Raw genomic sequence first — 22,779 nt, 5'->3', positions numbered from 1 at the left:
AGCACAGATGGTGGAGAGAGTGGTTCTCGACAAATTCACCCGTTCTCTGCCCTCTCGGCTCCAGCGGTGGGTTGGACAGGCCGGTCCCACAAAAGCTGAGGAACTCGTGTCCCTAGTAGAGAGATATCGGGCTACGGAGGACTTTCTACTTACCTCTCCCACACGAAGCAGTGCCAGTGACAGGGTCACCAAACCGTCTGGTAAGACTACTACTGCGGAAAAGGGGAGACATGTCAGGTTGGGAGGGGGTTCATTGGGGGGCGTGGATACCCAGAAACCCAGTGAGGCTCGTGACCGAGGTCATAGCCGTATCCAGTGCTGGCGGTGCCATGAAATGGGCCATATTGCTGCCAACTGTCCACTGTCAGTGGAGCCAATGGACTGCAACCAGACCCGGCGAGTGTCACTGTTTGCCCGGCCAGTTCTGGCGGCTGAGTCAGTCACGGATGCAGAACCCCAAGTATGCATGGTCACAATCGGTGGTCACACAGTGGAAGCCTTGCTAGACTCGGGGAGTCTGGTCACCCTGGTGTGGGGAACTTTGGTTGATCCGGGACTATACAGTGGGCGGAGAGTGGGAGTGTTGTGTATACATGGGGACACTCGCGAATATCCCACTGCTGTCATCAACCTACATACCCCTTGTGGTACTGTTACCCATGAAGTGGGGGTGGTGGGGACCCTTTTTCATGAGGCTATTATCGGCAGAGACTTACCGGTGTTTTGGGACCTCTGGAGACGAAGACCCACCTCAGGTGCTGTTGCAGATAATGGACATCAGGTATGTCCGGCCTTGGCCCCTGAACCCTTTGAGGCCGATGTACCCACACCAGCAGTAGGGGTGACCCCATGTGATGAATTCTCTCCCCTAGAGGTCCTAGCTGGTGAGGTCGAGGGCCACGAGGTGGTGGCCGACATGCCGGACCTTGAGATTTCCCGTGAAAATTTTGGGGCTGCACAGCTACAGGACCCTACCTTGTTTAAAGCACGGGAGAATGTTAAGGTGATAAATGGGGTACTCCAAATACCAGGGGCTGACAAAATATACCCCCGAATGGTGATTGTTGGGGAACTGTTGTACAGGGTCGACCAGATACGGGGTGAGGAGGTTGAGCAACTTGTAGTACCCCAATCTCACCGTAGGCTGGTGCTAGAGTTGGCACACAAACATGTGCTGGGAGGGCACTTAGGTGCTGAGAAGACCCGAGAGAGGATCCTGCAGAGATTTTTCTGGCCCGGGGTGTGGGAGGAGGTAAACCGGTATTGTAGCTCCTGCCCTGAGTGTCAACTTACTGCCCCGGTGTCCCACTTCAGGAGTCCTCTGGTCCCGCTACCAATCATAGAGGTGGCATTTGAACGGATTGCAATGGATCTGGTTGGCCCCATAGTCAAATCCTCAAGGGGGCACCAATACATCCTGGTTATCCTGGACTACGCTACGCGGTATCCCGAGGCGATTCCATTAAGGAACACCTCCTCCAAAAATATTGCTAGGGAGCTGTTCCAGGTATTCTCACGCACAGGCCTCCCCAAGGAAATCTTGACTGACCAGGGTACCCCATTCATGTCTAGGGTTATGAAGGAGATGTGTAAATTACTGCAGGTTAAACAGCTCCGCACCTCTGTGTATCATCCTCAGACAGATGGCCTGGTCGAGAGGTTTAACAAAACCTTGAAGGGGATGCTAAAGAGGGTGGTCAGCAAAGATGGGAAGGACTGGGATTGTTTATTGCCCTATTTGATGTTTGCCATACGTGAAGTTCCCCAGTCCTCTACAGGTTTTTCACCCTTTGAGCTGTTATATGGCCGTTCCCCACGTGGGCTTTTGGATGTAGCCAAGGAGACCTGGGAACAGGAGAGGACCCCCCACCGTAGTGTGATAGAACACGTCTCCCTTATGCAGGACCGCATAGCGGCGGTAATGCCCCTTGTAAAGGAGCACATGACAAGGGCACAAGAGGCCCTGTCTAGAGTCTACAACAGGTCAGCCAGACTCAGGACCTTTAACCCAGGCGATAGAGTGCTAGTTCTGGTACCCACCGTTGAGAGCAAGTTCTTGGCAAAGTGGCAAGGACCATATGAGGTCATGGAGAAAGTGGGGGAGGTAACCTACAAGGTATCTCAACCGGGGAGGAGGAAACCCGAACAGATATACCACGTGAACCTCCTAAAGCCATGGAGGGAAAGAGAGTCCCTGATGGCCATGGGAGTAGAAAAAGCGTCTGTCCCCAAGAGGGGGACACCGGAGGTAGGTGTACCCGATGCCAAGGTGCCTGAAGTACGGATCTCGGAGTCCCTCTCCAGGGCCCAGATTCAGGAAGCGAAGGAGTTTGTGCTCCGAAATGTGGATGTGTTCTCTAAGTTACCGGGGCGTACTTCAGTCATCAAGCATGACATCATAACCGAACCCCACATCCGGGTACACCAAAAACCCTACCGGGTCCCTGAAGCGCGCCGGCTTGCCATATCCGAAGAAGTCAGGCAGATGTTAGACCTGGGGGTAATCGAGGAGTCTAAAAGTGACTGGTCGAGTCCTATTGTGTTGATTCCCAAACCTGATGGTTCCCTACGGTTCTGCAATGACTTTAGGAAGTTAAACGAGGTGTCCAAATTTGATTCTTATCCCATGCCCAGGGTTGACGAGTTGATAGAACGACTTGGACAGGCTAGGTTCTTCTCCACCCTTGACCTGACGAAAGGGTATTGGCAGGTACCTCTGACTGACAGGGCTAAAGAGAAGACCGCTTTTGTTACCCCTGATGGGCTTTTTCAGTACGTGGTACTTCCCTTTGGGCTACATGGGGCTCCCGCCACATTCCAGAGGTTAATGGATCTCGTGCTAAAACCTCACCGGAGTTATGCCTCGGCCTACTTGGATGACATCATAGTCTATAGTAACGACTGGGAGAGTCATCTAGCCAAGGTGCAAGCAGTGGTAGACTCCCTGAGGGCAGCAGGGCTGACAGCGAACCCCCAAAAATGTGCACTGGGTCTGGAAGAGGCCCGTTACCTGGGGTACCGTATTGGGCGAGGGGTCATCAAACCCCAAGTAAATAAAGTGGAGGCGATCCAGCAGTGGCCACGACCTTTGAGCAAAAAGCAAGTGAGGGCCTTCCTGGGCATAGTGGGCTATTATCGCCGATTTATCCCCGATTTTGCGACAATAGCGGCACCCCTGACTGACCTGACCAAGGGTAGCAGGGCGGTGATGGTAAAGTGGAGTGAAGAGGCTGAGGGGGCGTTTCAGCGACTTAAGACGGTTTTGTGCGAGGGACCGGTACTGATCACCCCTAACTTCACCAAGACATTTATTGTGCAGACTGATGCTTCTGACGTGGGCTTAGGGGCTGTCCTGTCCCAAGTAGTGGAGGGTGAGGAACATCCCGTGACCTTCCTGAGCCGCAAGCTCACACCTCCTGAGAAGAACTATAGCATAGTTGAGAGGGAGTGCTTGGCGATAAAATGGGCTCTGGATTCCCTGAGATACTACTTGATAGGGCGACAGTTTACACTAGTGACCGATCACTCTCCCCTCACCTGGATGAGTCAGGCCAAAGAGAGGAACGCCAGGGTCACAAGGTGGTTCCTGATGCTGCAGGGTTTCAAGTTCACGGTGGAACATCGAGCAGGAAAGCTCCATGGGAATGCCGATGCCCTGTCTCGTACCCACTGTCTGATGGCCAATTGTGTTCGCCCCCACAGGGTCAAACAGAGGGGGAGGGTATGTGAGACACTGAAGGGGTTAACTGTGGATGGGCGGTATGTTTCCCCTAGGTTTTCCTATTACGCAAGGCCTTAGTGCTGAGGTTGTGTTGTCCAGCACCTTGGACACAGGTGGTGGGAACAGCCCAATCAGGCCAATAAAGCCACTCAGCAGAGCTCAGAATGTTGTCTCTGTGTGGAAGGAGGCTGAGAGGACACAGCCCTGACCTCTGTGTCTGGAGCAGCCACGTGATCTCTGTATAAGTGTGAGTTAGTGTACTACTTGTATAGTCAGCACCCTGACGGGTAGGTTTTTGTTTGTTTACTCAAATACCTGAATGTAAAGGCTGGTTTATTTTGCTGCAATAAACGCAGGCGAGACCTGTTTGGACTGTATCCTGGTGTCACTGTCTTGAACTGCATCACAGCACCCCGCTACCACGGTCTCTACCGGGCCAAATCTCCCACAATTCTTATATATAGCGCTTCAATGTAACTTAGTTCAGTATTACAATTAAAATGAATCCAGAAACCAAAAAGCTTTTACGATTTAACGTTAAGACTAAAGTAAGGTTAGGTGGAAACAATAAGATAATAACACAAGGTTTGCCAACTATTTGTATCAAGAAGCTTGGATAATTTCTAAGTATTAAGGATAGAAGATGAAAAAGATGATGAATTTCTCTTGTGCCAAATGCCAACAATGACGTTAAAGTCAACACCCTCGAGCTGTCTCCTCAGCGCATAAATGGAGCAGCTTCCCTTAGTGTAACTTATCTGTGGTTGGTACCTTAAGGAGAAATCTTACAACCAACAACTGCAATTATGAAGATCGCCATTGCCTTCCTGCTACTGGGTTTAAGCAGTAGCTTGGGTAAGACACCTCTACTACTTTAAAATGTTGTACCTGAGTGTAATAAATAGCAATTATTATGTATAGGTAATGCCGGGTTTAAGTATAGTATTATATGTTGCTAGTTTCACACCAACAATAATAACTATTAAAGAATGGGAAACCGTATACATCTTAAAGTGATATTTGTTTTTTTTTTTAGATACTGACAATGGACTTGTTGGTACTAGTGGTGGCCTACAGTCATGCCCTAAAAGCATTGGTGTAAGTATATATGTCCTTCTTTAATAACCTGTATACCACATATTTATAAATTGTTACTTTCACATAATCAATGCTTAAAAAGGACATAACATTTGACAACATTTTTTAGAAATCTGAAAGCCAAATAAAAATTAGAAGATTCTCTCTTTTTTAGCTACTTATGCCCTTGTTTTTAAGATAAAAAGGTTTTAAAAATATGCACCTATGAAGCCCGTAGCCCCTCAGCCTCATTTGCAGAAATTTAAAAGCCTTTTTTTGTAAAAACCATGGCAGAAGAAGCTAAAAAGAGCAGATCCTGTCAGAGGGGGCACACACCAGGATGTCAGTGTGCTTGGTTTATAATCCTTGATGCTGGGGATGGATGTCCTTTAAGGGTTTAGTTCCCAAATAGGAAAGGTTTAGTTTCAATTTTGTAGACCACAGAAACAATACAATACATTTAAATTCAGATGACATTTGATGTAATATTAAAAAAAATCCATGTCTTCCATAAAGATAATCAACACAAGTAACAATAAGGAAATTTTATTTTAAATCAGGCCAAAATAAAATTGTAAGTCAGTTTGTCATGTGACAGATATTAAATCTTCAGAGAGCAAATGTAAAAAAAAACCTGTAGAATAAACATTGGGAATCTTAGCTATAAAGGTTACTCCTTATGATTCATATTAATTGCTAACTGTATTTATTTATATTTTTTAGTTTTCTAACCTCAATACATTGGCCACAATGGTTGCTTCGCTGGTTGGTAAATCCGAAAGTCTGAAGGTAAGACTAACTCTAGCTTTTTTGCATTATCTTATTTCTTTTAAAATCACTCTGACAGCTGAGAACCAGATAAGCATTGTGGAGAAGAAATCTTAGCTTAACATTTTTAACAGCAGAGATCTCTGTGTGGGCTAAAAAAGAGTTCTCAAATCAGTGAAGCAATGCAAAATAAAGCCTGAAAATAGTCCCTGCAGGTAGTGAAAGGTCCTCACAGTTTGATGGAGAACTGAAACAATGCTAAATAGGAGTTACAAATGTGGACACTGCGTTTAAAGTGCTGCCAATTTTCTACCCCAACTATCTATGCATAAAAGTAAAAATGGTAGCACTCCAATCCAAATATAATTACAATAAAGGGTTTTATGCCATGTTGCTATATTTCAGATTTATTTGCTAAGGAATTAATAAGATATGAAATTAAAGCTTAAATGCAGCACAAGAAGTAAACTTTCTTGCAATTCTTTTTGTTGTGAAAAGCTGTATTTGTTCCTTTTTTCATAGCTGAATCATTACAATGTTCTCTTGGCTTTTACCCTGTAGTATGGTGTTAAATAAGTTATCTACTTTCAGAAAATAATTGATATTGTTTGTGTAAAGAAAAGTTAAACAATTTTCAAATATACTTTCTGTTTCAATTCTGTACCGCTTTCTTGATCTCTGCTTGCTTTGCTTCTATAGAAAGCTTCTCTATTTACCTCCAGTGAATATAATCTGTCCATGTTATTTGATGTACACGCAGGGGCTCGGACTGTTACTATCACAGAGCTTATATTACTCTCTGTGATAATAACGGCTCATGCACCTGCATGTCCATCACATCACCATGGAGCAGATTTCTATAGCAGGACAGCAAGCAGAGATCTAGAAAACCATGAGGACTTAATACATAAAGTATTTTGAAGAATTGTATAACTTTTCATTGCACAAATAATGCAATTTACTGAAAGTGGCCACAACATTTAAGGCTGTGCCACTTTGTTCTTTTTCTATATATTTTTCTTATTGTCTTTTACTCTTCAAAAAGCAACTAATCCTTTGAAGCATTTTTTTTTTATTTTACAAACATTTTGAAAATAGAGTGGGTGATAACGGCAAACTGTGTAATACATTTCAGTAAGAAAAGAAGCTTCTATGTGCCTTCTTCCTCCGCTTTTCTCCTGTACTCTGCAGTGTATGTGAAAGCCTTCTAAGCTCTGCACACTTCAGAGAGATAAGGAGGCCAAAGATACATACAGAATATTTACCATAATGATTCTACTCTCTGGGGAGATTAGAGCCTTTACTGTAAAGATTTAAGTCATTAGACACTTAATCAGGTTCTTTTATGTCTCCCCTGTCAGTGAATACAGGACAGAAAGTAGATTTACACAAACTGCTTAAATGTAGAATAATAATCTTTATATATATATATATATATATATATATATATATATATATATATAGCACAAATTACACAATACTTAACAGATTATAGGAGACATACACAAATGAAATAAGACATTATAGAGTGATATCATAGTCATATAAAACAGTAGGAGTGAGGGTGCAATGAGGATGAAGGGGGTGACACAAGAGGTAAAGAGTTTGTAGAATGGTCCAGCCATTCTTTATAAGGGAAAGGAATAAAGATAATTTAATAAATAGAAATGTTTCCGCTTGAACCAGCCATCAGCTGTAATCTTATATACAAAGTCCAAGGTTAATGGGACAGCATAGAAGAAAGACAGGGGGGAAAAACACACAGGAAAATATTTATTTTATAAATTACATTATAATGTTAACCCCTTAACGACTGGGCCATTTTGCCCCTTCCTGACACAGACCTTTTTTTTAAATCAGACATGTGCCACTTTAAGTGGTTATAACTTTGGAATGCTTTAACATATCCTGTTAATTTTGAGATTGTTTTTTTGTGTGATGTTGGTTGAGAAGTTTAAGCAATATGTTTAGCATTTATTCATGACATAAACGGAAATTTGGCAGATATGTTGAAAAAAACTATGTTTTCCAAATTCAAAATTTTCTACTTTTTGGAAAGTTGGTCACATCACCAAAATAACTTGATAACTAACATTTTCCATATGTCTGATTAAATTTGTCATCATTTTTCAAACATCCTTTTCTAACTTTAAGTGCGATTTTTCAGATTTTCACAAAAATCATCAAAACCTACTTTTGGGGGGCCAATTTAGTCAGAAGTCACTTTATAAGCCCTACATGGCAGAAAACCCCCAGAAATGACATTTTAGAAACTGCACCCCTCAAAATGTTCAAAACAACCTTTGGGAAGTTTGTTAACCCTATGCGCGTTTCATGAGGGGGGGAAATAATTGAAAGTTAAATTAAAGAAATGTAATTTTATCTTACAATATAATCATTGAACACTAAAATTTGCACTTTCCCAATGGGTTAAAAAGGCAATGCATCTTAAAATGTTTAGTGCAATTCCTCCAGAGCTCCTGAGTATGCCAATACCCATTGTGTCACTGTACCCTGCTGTATGGGTACAGGGGGAGACTTGAAATGGAAAGAGCGTTGTTCAGTTTTTGGAGGACAAATATGGCTGTAAAAGTTTTCATGTGTCAGGATACATTTGGAGAGCCCTAGTGGTACCAAAACAGAGGGGAACCCCAACAAGTGTCACCATTTAGGAAAGTGCACCCCTTCGAAAATTTATCAAGATGTAATATATGTATTGGTCTGTAAAGTTTGATTTAATTAGGTCCTAAAAAGGAAAAAGATGAACACTTTCCTATAATGGTAATTTTTACACCTAATTTTTTTTTTAGCCACAAGGGATAAAAAAATGTAATAAGCACCAAAGATGTGTAAAACTATTTCTCACGAGTCTCGGGCACCAGGTCTCCCCTAAGGGTCGACACGCTCCCTGTCTGCTCATGGTAACCTTGGGAAAGGAAAAAATAGATAATTCACTAATCTCCACTGCTCTACTTTCTTTAGCCAGAGGGCTTTATTATCATCAGCTTAAAAGGGCAGTGCAGATATTGAGAACCATACCTAGCCTTATTTATGCAAGTCAGTAGCAGAATTTCTTATGACCCCGTCTAGAACAGTCTGTTTACATTGTGAGTTGAGACTTGCTGCCCATATGCAACTTTTAAAATTTTTCCTATCTTCTCTTCTTTATTTCTTTTCTTTTTCTTGTACGCCTCTCCCCTTGCCCTCTGTATAAAATTGGCATACACATTTGTATATTTAAAATTGTGATGAATCATGAAAGTGTTATATTTGTGGTATTCTACAGCCATCTAGTGGTTTGTGTTGTTAGGTAGAGATGAGCGAGCACTAAAATGCTCGGGTGCTCGTTATTCGAGACAAACTTTTCCTGATGCTCAATGTGCTCGTATCGAATAACGAACCCCATTGAAGTCAATGGGAGACTCAAGAAAATGATGGAAACACCACGGAAATGGACAGGAAACAGCAGGGGCAGCATGCATGGATGCCTCTGAGGCTGCTTAATCGCACCATTATGCCAAAATTATGGGCAATAGCATGGCGACAGCAGCAGCAGCAGTGGCAGGCTAGAGAGTGGCATGGCGACATGCCCCAAATGGACTCAGGCTTCAAATCAATGGGTGGCAGAGAGGAACCAAAGGAGGTGAGCAAGAAGCACTGAAATGATTTCCTATGTGAACAAAAGGTTGACGGTATATTTAGTCGATAACACAGCATGGTGGCGACATAGTAACCAAGTTCCATAACGTATCTGGTGAAACACCCAAAAAATGAGCCTGACACAGCTCGTTTGATAAAGGGACGACATGTGGAGGCAGCCATGGAGACGACTTCCATGATTAAGAGTGACAGTATGGGGCATCCATATTGCGCTGCTATGATTGAAGCTTCAGGTCTCCAGCATGGCGGCGACAGATGCGCCGAGTTCCCTTATGTATCTGGTGAAACACCTGAAAATTCTGCCTGACACAGCTCGTTTGATAAGGGGATGATGTGCTGTATATCCTCTCACACTCCAGCGTCTGGGGTATAGAGAGTTGAAAGTTGCGCATGGAGACATTGGCGGACGCTGCGGAGGATCGTGGAGGTGAAATGGACAGGAAACAGCAGGGGCAGTATGCATGGATGCCTTTGAGGCTGCCTAATCTTGGGATGGAGCTGCCAGTCCGCTGCAAGGCGAGCTTTCGCCTGTCCAAGGCCCTGTCTCTCGGCTCCTCCCCACCCAAAATGGGCCTGGGGGGCAGAAGCGTTTGCTTTGAAAAAATTATAATTTTCAAAGCAGACGGGGCTACAAACAGCACTTCTAAGAACCTTTTGTATAAGATCAAGTGTAGTACTGTTCTTATAAGTTTTGATTATAGCGGGTGAGGGGAATGTAAACAGATGCGCAAGAAGCGCTGAAATAATATCGGTAAATGATAAAAGTTTGCCAGTATATTTTGTGGATAACACAGCAGGGTGGCCACAAAGTTAACAAGTTTGATGTGGAAGCCATGAAAACAATCCAAAATTCTGCCTGACACAGCTCGTTTGCTAAGGGGACAATGTATGGAGGCAGCTATATAGACTACTTTGGGAGGCAGCTATGGAGATGATGTGTGGAGGTAGCAATGGAGACAACGTGTGGAGGCAGCTATAAAGACGACGTGTGGAGGCTGCTATGGAGACAATTAAATTTGGATAGTGCCTGTATGTGGCAGTCCAAAAAAGTTTTCAAACCAGAGGAGCAGGTACGTGGTCCTCCAGAAAAATTAAATAGATTGAGTGCCTGTATGTGGCACTCCCAAAAATTGTTTAAAACAGAGGACCGGGTAGGTGGCCCCCCAGAAAAATTAAATACATAGAGTACTCTATCTAGAGCCAGTTTGCCCTGGCAAAATATAGCCAGTTTCCTCTGCTTTAGTGTACAAAGAGGAGGAGAAGGAGGAAAATGAGGAGGAGAAGTGCGTACATTATTCAGGTTGAGCTTCTTTCACCTGGTGGAGAATGGAAATCCTGAGAAATCCAGGCTTTATTCATCTTGATAAGCGGCAGCCTGTCAGCGCTGTCAGCGCTGTCAGTCGACAGGCGTGTACGCTTATCGGTGATGATGCCACCAGCTGCACTGAAAACCCGCTCAGACAACACGTTAGCTGCAGTGCAGGCAAGAACCTCCAAGGCATACAGCGCCAGTTCGTGCCACATATCCAGCTTTGAAACCCAGTAGTTGTAGGGAGCTGTGTGATCATTTAGGACGATGGTATGGTCGGCTACGTACTCCCTCACCATCTTTCTGTAGAGATGAGCCCTACCCTGCCGAGACTGGGGACAGGTGACAGTGTCTTGCTGGGGTGACATAAAACTGGCAAAGGCCTTGTAAAGCGCACCCCTGCCAGTGCTGTACAAGCTGCCTGCTCGCCTACTCTCCCTCGCTACTTGTCCCGCAGAAGTACGCCCTCTGCCGCTAGCGCTGTCAGAAGGGAAATACTGTTTCAGCTTGTGCACCAGGGCCTGCTGGTATTCATGCATTCTCACACTCCTTTCCTCTCCAGGGATGAGAGAGTAAAGATTTTGCTTGTACCGTGGGTCCAGAAAAGTGAATACCCAGTAATCGGTGCTGGAACAAATTCTTTGAACGTGAGGGTCACGGGATAGGCAGCCTAGCATGAAATCTGCCATATGTGCCAGAGTCCCAACTCGCAAGAATTCACTCCCCTCACTGGCCTGACTGTCCATTTCCTCCTCCTCCAACTCCTCCTCTTCTGCCCATACGCGCTGAACAGTGAAGGACTGAGCAATGCTCCCCTCTTCTGTCTCGCCAACATTCTCCTCCTCTTCCTCCTCATCCTCCTCCACCTCCTCTTATATGCGCTGAGAAACAGACCTGAGGGTGCTTTGGCTATCAACAAGGGAATCTTCTTCCCCCGTCTCCTGTGACGAGCGCAAAGCTTCTGATTTCATGCTGACCAGAGAGTTTTTCAACCGGCCAAGCAGCGGGATGGTGAGGCTGATGATGGCGGCATCGCCACTGACCATCTGCACTGACCGCTCTGCGCTGCTGGTAAACTCTGGATAACATGGTTAATGTTGAATTCCACCTCGTGGGCACGTCGAACAACAGTCGGTGAGCGGGCAGTTGGAGACGGCGCTGCACTGCCCTGAGAGTGGCAGCATCTGTGCTGGACTTCCTGAAATGCGCACAGATGCGGCGCACCTTCGTGAGCAAATCAGACAGATTGGGGTATGTCTTGAGGAACCGCTGAACTATGAGATTTAACACATGGGCCAGGCATGGCACATGTGTCAGTCTGCCGAGTTGCAGAGCCGCCACCAGGTTACGGCCGTTGTCACACACAACCATGCCTGGCTTCAGGTTCAGCGGTGCCAGCCACAGATCAGTCTGCGCCGTGATGCCCTGTAATAGCTCTTGGGCGGTGTGCCTTTTATCGCCTAGGCTCAGCAGTTTGAGCACCGCCTGCTGTCGCTTAGCGAAGGCACTGCTGCTGTGCCTAGAGCTACCGACTGATGGCGCCATGCCCACGGATGGTAATTCGGAGGAGGAGGTGGAGGAGGGGTGGGAGGAGGAGGAGGCATAGTAGGCCAGAGAGACCTGAACCGAGGTAGGCCCCACAATCCCCGGCGTCAGCAGTATATGACCAGCCACAGGGTCAGACTTGGTCCAAGCCTCCAGCAAGTTAACCCAATGTGCCGTCAGCGATATATAGTGGCCCTGCCCGGCAGCACTCGTCCACGTGTCCGTGGTCAGGTGGACCTTGTCAGAAACGGCGTTGGTCAGGGCACGGATGATGTTGTCTGACACGTGCTGGTGCAGGCTGGGACGGCACATCAGGAAAAGTAGTGGCGGCTGGGGACCGAATACCGAGGGGCGGTCGCCGCCATGAGGTTGCAAAAGGCGTCGGTTTCTACCATCCTATAGGGCAGCATCTCCAGGCTAAGTAATTTGGAGATGTGGACGTTGAGGGTTTAAGCGTGTGGGTGGGTTGCACTGTACTTCCTCTTGCACTCCAGCGTCTGGGGTATGGAGAGCTGAACGCTGCGCATGGAGACATTGGTGGATGCTGTGGAGGATCGTGGAGGTCGAAGGTGTGGTTTTCGCACGGGAGGTGTTTGGGCCGGGGTCGCGGGCAGGGGGCTGACTAGCAGAGGCAGCAGATGACACAGGGGAAGGAGCAGCGGTGTGCCCGGCCGAAGGTGAACGGCTTTGGTTCCATTGAGTGGGGTGTTTAGCATTCATATGCCTGCGCATACTGGTGGTGGTTAAGCTGGTAGTGGTGGAACCCCTGCTGATCCTGGTGTGGCACAGGTTGCACACCACAGTCCGTCGCTCTTCCGGTGTTTCTTTAAAGAATCTCTAGACTTCCGAAAATCTAGCCCTCGCCACCGGAGCTTCACTATGTGAAACATTTGACGCTGATGCACCAGCTCTGGCCCTGCCTCTCCGTCTGGCCCCACCACTGCCTCTTCCAGCCTGTTCTCGTTGAGGACTCGCCTCCGTCTCAGAAGCACTGTGTTCACCCGGCCTATCAACCCAGCTTGGGTCTGTCACCTCATCATCCTCCGATCCCTCAGTCTGCTCCCCCCTCGGACTTCCTGCCCTGTCAACAACTTCACCACTGTCTGACAACCGTGTCTCCTCATCGTCCGACACCTCTTAACACACTTCTTCCACTACGTCAACAATGTCATCATCACCCACAGACTGCGACCGGTGGAAAACCTGGGCATCGGAAAAGAGCTCAGCAGCAACCGATCAAGTGGTTTGTGACTCTGGGAAGGGTCCAGAAAACAGTTCCTCAGAGTATGCCGGTTCAAATGCCAAATTTTCCTTGGAGGGGGCAGACTGGGGGGAAGGAGGCTGAGGTGGAGGAGCTGGAGGAGTGCTGATTTCGGTGACATGGGTGGACTGCGTGGAAGACTGACTGGTGGACAAATGGCTAGAAGCATTGTCCGCAATCCACCTGTTCGCACTGTTCTGGCCTCAACAGTGCTCTACCACGAGTCCCAGTAAGTTGAGAGATGAACCTAGGGAGTGTAGCTCTGCGGCGTTCCCCTGCTCCCTCATCAGCAGGTGGTGTCTCACCCCACCCAGGACCACGGCCTCTGACCCCTGTAGTAGTTGGACGCCCTTGCCCATGCCCTCATCCTCTACCCCTAGCCCTTTGGGTTAAACATTTTCAAAATTAAAGTGTAAACTGTAATTTTTTTTGTGTTTTTGTTTTTTTTAACAAAACGATGCTATCCTATTGCTATGGCTAGTTTCTAACCTACGCTGACAGCACACAACCGGATTTTGTGCTGTGCCTGATGACTTTTAGTTTTGAAAAAAAAAAAAACAGACTGTGCCTAATTCAATCAAACCCCTAATAAATTGTCCCACTTAGGTGTTTGAGATGGATATTTGTGCCACTAAGAGCTAAAGAGAACGTTCGCAAGACTCCCTGCAAATTTGTCACAATATGGTACTAGCTACACTACTAGTGCCAGCAAGGCCAGCCACAAGGAAATAAAAAAAAATATATATATATAATGCTATTGTAGCCCTAAGAAAGCCGGTTGGGTTCTCGTATGGCTAGTTTCTAGTCTACACTGACAGCACACAACTGGATTTTGTGCTGTGCCTGATGACTTTGAGTTATAAAAAAAAGAAAAGTAAAAAAAAAAAGAAAAAGCAGACTGTGCCTAATTCAATCAAACCCCTAATAAATTGTCCCACTTAGGTGTTTGAGATGGATATGTGTGTCACTAAGAGCTGCCAGCAAGCCCAGCCACAAGCAAAGAAAAAAAAATATATATTCTAGCCCTAACAAGGGCTGTTAGGTTCTTGTTGACTAACTCCTGCCTAACAGTAAGCTAATATAACACCCTAACGCTATCCCTGCAGCAGCAGCAGCAGCAGCTCTCTCCCTAACGGCATCCAGACAGAGAATGATGCGAGCAGCGCGGGCAGGGACTAGTCTATTCCAGGGTCACCTGATCAGGCCAGCCAACCACTGCTATCGACGTGTAAGTGTTCCACGTCATGCTGGGTGGAGTGCAGAGTCTCCTGGCTTGTGATTGGCTCTGTTTCTGGCCGCCAAAAATCAAAACGGCGGGAGATGCCATTTTATCGAGCTGGCGAAATATTCTTCCGAGCATCGAACAGTTTCAAGTACGCTAATGCTCGAATGAGCATCATGCTCAGACGAGTGTGTTCGCTCATCTCTATTGTTAGGTGCAGCATTAGGGAATGTGATGGTATTGAGTACAATGGGGGACATTTACTAAGGGGCTGAATCGCGTTTTTCCGGCGGGTTACCCGAATTTTTCCGTTTTGCGCCGATTTTCCCTGAATTGTCCCAGGTTCTTGGTGCACGCGATCGGATTGTGGCGCATCGGCGCCGGCATGCACGCAACAGAAATCAGGGGGCGTGGCCGTAAGAAAACCCGACAGAGTCAGAAAAACCGCACCCACGCACTTACCAGCACCCAGTAAGAGGGATGTTTGCCTTTTAGAAGCCAAATTTTACAGAAATCCTTCACATGTGTCAACTGGAAAAAATACAAAAAAAGAGAGAGCGCGCTCCCATAGAGTAGTAAGAGGAGTCAAATCAGATCCCAATAGGTGGGGAATTACTTGAGATAGGCTAGAAGGTACGCCTATAGTAGTGATGACCGCACAATGTCCTGTAACCTGAATAGTACTGTCCAGTAGGGCTTCATGAGATTCAGAAAACAAAAATCGGACTCCCAGGCGCCACTTCTACATAGACAGAATAATTTATTTATAAATATGAGGATGACGCGTTTCGAGGGAGGACATCAGATCCTATATGATCAAATAGTAGTCATACCGTATATAAAAAGAGTAGGAAACATAATGTTATAAAAGCAACATTATTACATAATGTAATAAAAGCAACATACATGTAATAAAAATGCATAATAACAGTATACATGTGTAAAAAACATGAAGTGGTCTATATACATACATATAATATGGATCAAAAATTAGACTAAAATTCCTACATTCATTCATAGACAAAAGAATCGATATAGTTATAAAACAATGGACGATAAATAGGAGAGCATATAACAGGAGGATGGGTGACAGTACGTGAGTAATGTAAATAAGAGGAAATAGATATACATAAAAGCTATAAGTATAGAGGTAGAGGGGGATTAGGGAGATATATATATGTCCTCCCTCAAAACGCGTCATCCTCATATTTATAAATAAATTATTCTGTCTATGTGGAAGTGGCTCCTTGTAGTCCGATTTTTGTTTTCTGATTCACATGTGTCAGGAAGCATTTGGAGAGCCCTAGTGGTACCAAAACAGAGGGGAACCCGAAAAGTGCACTCCTTGGAGAATTTATCAAGGTGTAAAATGTGGTATAGTGTAATACATGTGGTGAAATGAGAATTTTGAATGCACAGGTGGTTTCAAAATATGATGTGTAATGGATGCCCTAGATGGAAATTGCAATTATTTCTGGAAAGTTCAGTGCCCCTTATATGACGCCAATTATGTGATGCCCAGTATGTGATGCCCGTTATGTGACACCAAGTTTGTGCCACTGTGAAATGTCAGGTCTCTGATTAGGAAGCCATGTTTCCTCATGCGAGAAAGACTCTACATGTGATCCTAAACACTAGCCAGAAAATACAGCAGGGCTCCACAATGATAAAGCACTTTGAATATAAAACAATAATAATTTATAAAGAAAGAAAGAACTAGGAAAATTACAAAGGATGTGCTAACAAATCCAGAGGCTTGGAGGAGAAATAGAAAACCTAAATAAAAAACATAAAACCAACAAGTGACCCTAATTTGCAAACTACATCCCGCAATGAAATAATCATGGGGTATGGTGATCAATTTGACCGAGCAGTTGTTACAAAAATTCCTTTTACCAAAATGAATTCACAACAAAGGTTGGACGTGAACTGTGAATGTGATGCGCATAAGGAGGTAGAATATACCAGGGCACAACAAAAATTTTGTCACTCTGGAGGTCTCACATGTCTCTTAGTAGTATAAAGTGTCCATCCTAACTGTTCTTTTGGAACAGACTCTTTTCTGAGTCCTTCCTTTAGAAGTAGTGGATTTCATCGGGAAAATGCTGTCCTGGCAAAACACAGAGGACATCTAATCCAGAGGTACTGGGGCCCTGTCATTATTGTCCAAATATTAGTTTCCTAATATTCTCCTCTTGAAAAATGTTATGGTACGACCTGCACATTGGAACAGCTCGTAAGAGTTGTAAAGCATTATCTGTAGTTTTTGCATACAGTGCCGCTGCACGCTACAGAACAGTCTGGAACTGAGTGTTGGAATAGGGGAATGCTGGGATAAAAGTTATACACATACAAGCGGTAACCCTTATCCAGCAGTGGGTGCACAGATCAATCAATCGGAGCTCCCTGGGAGATGGCATGATGCCACCAGATGTGGCCCCTACCATTGATGATTGTTGCTGTCCAATGATACCATTGATGAATACTGCTGGCATTGGCTGGTCCAAATCGATCAGCCAATAGCAGCGAACATGAACAGAGGGGGGCAGCGAAACCCCTCTGGACCATGAGGCAAAATTGGTGGCTGTCAGGAAGAGCCACCCCCTTACCCCGATCACTGTGTCCACAGACATGGTATCGGTATTACTAACGTAAAAAACCTTCATTTTAGTGGGTTTTTAGCTTATTGATATGATTTTACTAACTCTTTACGTGTAGAGAAAAATAAAATCATCTATTCTTGGTTTGGATATTTAGCATTTTTTGGGGGGGAGGGGGGCGTTCACTGTAGCATAAAATATATTATCTTCATTCGGCAGATCACAACGATTACAGAGATACCTCATTTTTATAGTTTTATTTATGTTTGTCCAATTTTATTGAAGAAAAACTAGAATAAAAATTGCATTTGTTTTGGTATAACCATTTTTACAGCAGCATAACTTTAGTATTTTTTTGGTTGACGGAGCTGGTTGTGGACTTACTTTTTGTGCTATAAGTTGTTCTTTTTAGTGGTACCATTTGGTGCTTGTAACTTTTGGATCACTTTTTAGAATATTTTTTGTAAAGCAATTTGATTAAAAAATGTAAATTTTTTTTACCGCGTTCACCGAGCGGGTCCAATTATGATTTTGATTTATTGTACAACTTGTTATGGACGTGGCAATACCAAATAAGTAGTTTTTTTTTGTGATTCAGTGTTTTTTGTACTTTATTACTTGTGTATAGGGAATTGCAGCCTTTGGGGGACTTTTACTTTTTTTATTATTTAATTATATTTTGGCCAATTGCAGCTAAAAATCGTGTTTTTTGCTCCTTCCTCTTCCTCCAGCAGCACCTTTTTGGTTTGGGATCGCTGGAGAGAGGAGCAGAGCGTTACTGTGCGCACCAAAACACATTTTTCCTATCTGATCCCTATTGTTTCCTATCTGTTCCCTCTTGCATCCTGTGTGTTCCCTTTGTGGTCACCTTGCATGGTCGCAATTGTCCTCCGTTTTTTCCTATCTCCTCTCTGTCCCTTCTGAACCCAAACGCATGTTTCGGTGCACTGTGTTAGCATTGTTCTGCACTGGAAGCACTTTACAGTGCGCCTTGTAATTAGCCCCACACAGTATCTTTAGCTGTAGTTAGGGCGTTTTAGGGCAAGCTAGGTGCATTTGTAGCTCCTTTTTGAGCGGTGCACATAGGTTTTTTGGTCTGTGTGCCATCTGTGAGGCTTGTCCATGTAGTATGGTGCGCATTATTTTTTCTGTGTGCCATCTGTGCGGCTTGTCCATGTGGTTTGGTGCGCATTACTTCATTTTTTTTGTGTGTGCCGGTAAGACAGTAGTTGGGTAGGCTTCATTTAATTTTTTGTTGTACGTTCTCTAGATTTTTCTGGTGCACCTTCTTATTTTTTTGTGTGCAATGTCTCAGAAGACATACACCTTGTTGGAGGCATACAACATGCTTGCCTCTGACAACGAGTCAGCTAGTGGGTATGATGTCCCCTTTTACCTATCATCATCCTCCTGCTCATCTTCCAGTTACCTGGAAGGACCCCCGAGACTGAAGTGCCTGGGACTTCTGCCATTGAAGTGCCTGGGACTTCTGCCATTGAAGTGCCTGGGACTTCTGCCATTGAAGTGCCTGGGACTTCTGCCATTGAAGTGCCTGGGACTTCTGCCATTGAAGTGCCTGGGACTTCTGCCATTGAAGTGCCTGGGACTTCTGCCATTGAAGTGCCTGTGGCTTCCACTGACCCCACTTGGGTAGCCCCAGATAATTATACCACTCAGGTCCTTGACTTTTTGGGCCAACCTGGAATCAAATTTGACATGGCAGGGCTCAGAGCTGTGGACTTTTTTGTTTTTTTTTATGAGGAGCTGTTGAATTTAATTGTAGTCCAGACCAATCTCTACGCTGCACAGCATATTGCCCAAAACCCCACTTTATTTTATGCACAACGCGACAGGGGGACCCCTGTCACTGCAGCAGAGATGGAGAAGTATTGGGGCATAGTACTTCTTATGGGGCTTGTAAAGAAACCAGGGATCAATCAGGGACTACTGGAGCCCAGACATTCTGTTGATCTTTTATTAAAATATATAATATAAAACATAACAATAACACAAAACATAAACCAAACATTATATACAATATATACAAAATATTTACAACAACTCACCTGCTGGTCCAGCTGCATTCAGACCTAGCAACCATGTTTATTTTAATTTTTTTTAAAGAATGAGAAAAACATAAGATATATCTCAATTAAATAACACAACATCCCCCACCCTCATCATAAACCAACAATTGAAAATAAATCATACCCATAAAATTAACATGAACATAAACACACCCTTCACCCTCTAATAAAAGACCACCCCGCACCCTCTTATAACAGACCACCCTACACAAATAACACATCCCACATCCAAAAACTTTTTTTTTCTGTACCACACCCTGATGTTCCGCATGGCGATGAGCAGGATGCGCTTTGAAGCCATCCGTAAGCTTTTGCACTACACCGACAACACACAGTGCCCACCCAGAGGCGACCCCAGTTATGATCATTTATTTAAGGTCAGTCCCATATTAGATCATTTTAGTGCTAAATTCTCCCAGGCATATATCCCCACCAAACATGTGCAGTACAGTGGCGTAACAAGACCCCAGTGGGCCCCGGTGCGAACTTAGAAACGGGGCCCCCATACACCTTAACCCTCACTGCCGGCTCCATACCACATGTAATTCTTCAGAATACACATATTTCATATATGCAATCCACAGATATAACCACATATACACATATGCATAACACCGGGGCATAACCAGCTGAGGTAGGGCCCCATAACAGACCTTTGAATGAAGCACGCATACAGTATATACACAGAAAATTTACAACATATACAGCATACATACACAGCATATACACACACATATACAGAATATATAAACAATCCATTATGTACAACATACACAGCATATATATATATATATATATATATATATATATATATATATATATATATATATACACACACAGCATACATACACATTTACGGCATATATATACACATGCATCCAGTATATAAAGAATACATACACACACAGCACATATATACACACACACACACAGCACATATATACACACACACAGCACATATATACACACACACACCACATATATATATACACACACACCACATATATATATATACACACACACCACATATATATACACACACACAGCACATATATATACACACACACATATACAGCACATATATACACACACACATATACAGCACATATATATATACACACACATACAGCACATATATACAGCACATATATACACACACATACAGCACATATATACACACACATACAGCACATATATACACACATACAGGCATATATACAGCATATATACGCAACATACACACACAGCATATATACACATGCATCCAGTATATACAATATATAAAGCATATAGATACATATATATATACACAAACACAAATACATATTCTATTAATTATACTCACCCACTCACATCACGGGCCGCAGTTGAGTGGGTGGATAGGCCTTCCCGCTGGTGAAGAGGGTGGACGGGCGGGTACGTGCTGCAGGTCGGACGGAGCAGGCCCGGCCTGGTCGCATGTTGGACGAGGCACGCCGGGACGTGCACAGGTCAGACGAGGCGGGCCGTGACGCTCCAGGGGTCAGAGCGGGCCGTGCCGAATGTCTGTCGGAACGGGCCGGGCCTGTCCGCAGGGGTGTGCCTGGAAGCATGTTGGGTGGGCGGTCCGCAGTAGCTATCACCGCCCCCCTTCCCCCGGCAGCTATTGCCGGGGAGTGTAGCTTTTACAGGAGGGCCCGAGCCGCGACTCGGCTCGTGCTGATGCTCGGGCTTATCACTTCCCGGAGCCCGGTTATGCCCCTGGACAGAGGCATTAGTGACATCCCCGGCCCGGGCCCCCCCGTCCGATGGGCCCGGTCGCAAGTGCGACCGCTGCGACCGCGATCGGTACGCCACTGGTGCAGTACCTGCCCAATAAGGGGTCAAAGTATGGCATGAAAATGTAAAAGCTGTTCGAATGTACATCAGGTTATACCTACAAGTTCAGGGTATGTGAAGGCAAGGACTCCAGTACAGTGCCCCAGAATGCCTCCTTCCTGGGTGTTATTGCGAAGATAGTGTGGGATTTTGTGCACCCACTGCTGGACCAGGGCTACCACCTCTACCTGGACAATTTCTACACCAGCACTTCCCTGTTCAAGTGCCTCACTTCCAGAAATACTGCGGCATGCGGCACTGTACACAGAAATCAGGGAGGTCTCCCTAAGTCGCTGCTTGGGCGAAAAATTGTACTGTCCCAGTACGAGCAATAGAAAAAATCCAGCTGTCCGAACGCCATGTAGTCAAAGGAAGCCTCGTGAATATGGTTAAAAACAGTATTCGATCTTTATTTTCCACGCTTAAAACACGGCATAATGATGAACAGAGGGTAAACGCACAGCCACAGGTCAGCAAGTCTACGCGTTTCAAGAGGTGGTAATAAAGTACTTTGTTTTGGAGACCAGGAAGGGGGGAGTGCTAGCATTTCTGGAAGCGAAGCCACATCACACATTGTACCAGAGCAGCACTTTCCAGGAGTAGTTCCCCAAACTGCTAAAAAGGGAAGGACACAGAAGAGGTGCAGGGTGTGCTCCAAAAAGGTATTCGGAAGGACACTGTTTATTACTGTGAGACATGCCCAGAAAAACCAGGACTATGTATGAAAGATTGCTTCCGAATTTATCATACCATGGATTTTTAGATCACTCTGTTGTTACCCTGATATACTATGCACAGCTTATACATCATGCCGCATGCCGCACCTTCCCTTCTAAGCCCTGCCTTGTGCCCAGCCTGTAAATTATTGTCCCATATGGGGTATTGCTGTACCCGGGAAAACATGCATCATGATTTTTGGGGTGTTTGTCTCCAGTGGCAGGAGCTGGGCATAACATGATATAATGGATATTTTTTTACTATGCCTGTGGGGTTAAAATGATGTTTTTCCCCAGTTGCATGAGTTGGCCAAAATACTTTTATCACTACAATGGCATATTTGATAAATTGCAATGCAATTTTTACTCTGCACTACTCGCTTTGTATTACATTTGAGCCAGCATCTTAGGGGTTAATATGCTCACACAACCCTACATACATTCTTTGAGGGGTGCCCTTTCCAAAATGGGGTCACTACTCTGGGATATTTATTGTAATGGTACCTCAGGGGCACCCATCACCAAACTAGTGAAAACACAGCTCCAAAAGCAAAATTTTGCTCCTTTCCTTCTCAGCCCTGCTGTGTGTCCAGCCTGTCAATTATTGGCACATGTGTGGTATTGCCATACTCGAGACAACCCAATTAATGATTTTGGGGTGTTTGTCTAAAGTGGCATGGGTTGGGCACAATATATTAGGCACTCAAATTACATTTTTGTGATTAAAACGCAATTTTTACTCTGCACCATTTAGTTTGCAATAGATTTTGGCCCGCATGTTGGGGGTTAAAATGCTCACAATAACACCAGATAAATTCTTTGAGGGGTCTAGTTTCCTAAATGGTGATTTCTTTTGGGGTTTTCTATTGTGCTGTTACTTTAGGGGCACCACAAAACATTTGTAGCCTAATTGGCCGCCAAAAACCCAGTAGCACTAATTCTGTTCTGGACATCAC

General features: G+C 44.8%; 1 protein-coding gene across 1 annotated transcript in view; it reads left to right on the top strand.

Annotated features, from left to right (window-relative positions):
• The first annotated feature begins 4,488 nt into the window (after positions 1–4,488).
• The window catches only part of LOC140128974 (uncharacterized), a 69,417-nt gene continuing 51,126 nt past the window's right edge, over positions 4,489–22,779 (top strand). Inside the window, exons 1-3 of the mRNA XM_072150647.1 lie at positions 4,489–4,576; positions 4,758–4,819; positions 5,522–5,587. Coding sequence (XP_072006748.1) covers positions 4,528–4,576; positions 4,758–4,819; positions 5,522–5,587 — 177 coding nt within the window. The 5' untranslated portion in view covers positions 4,489–4,527. The remainder of the gene's footprint in view (positions 4,577–4,757; positions 4,820–5,521; positions 5,588–22,779) is intronic.

The sequence above is a fragment of the Engystomops pustulosus genome, chromosome 4, assembly GCF_040894005.1.
Source record: "Engystomops pustulosus chromosome 4, aEngPut4.maternal, whole genome shotgun sequence".
Lineage (NCBI taxonomy): Eukaryota > Metazoa > Chordata > Amphibia > Anura > Leptodactylidae > Engystomops > Engystomops pustulosus.
This window is presented reverse-complemented; position numbering and strand designations above follow the sequence as displayed.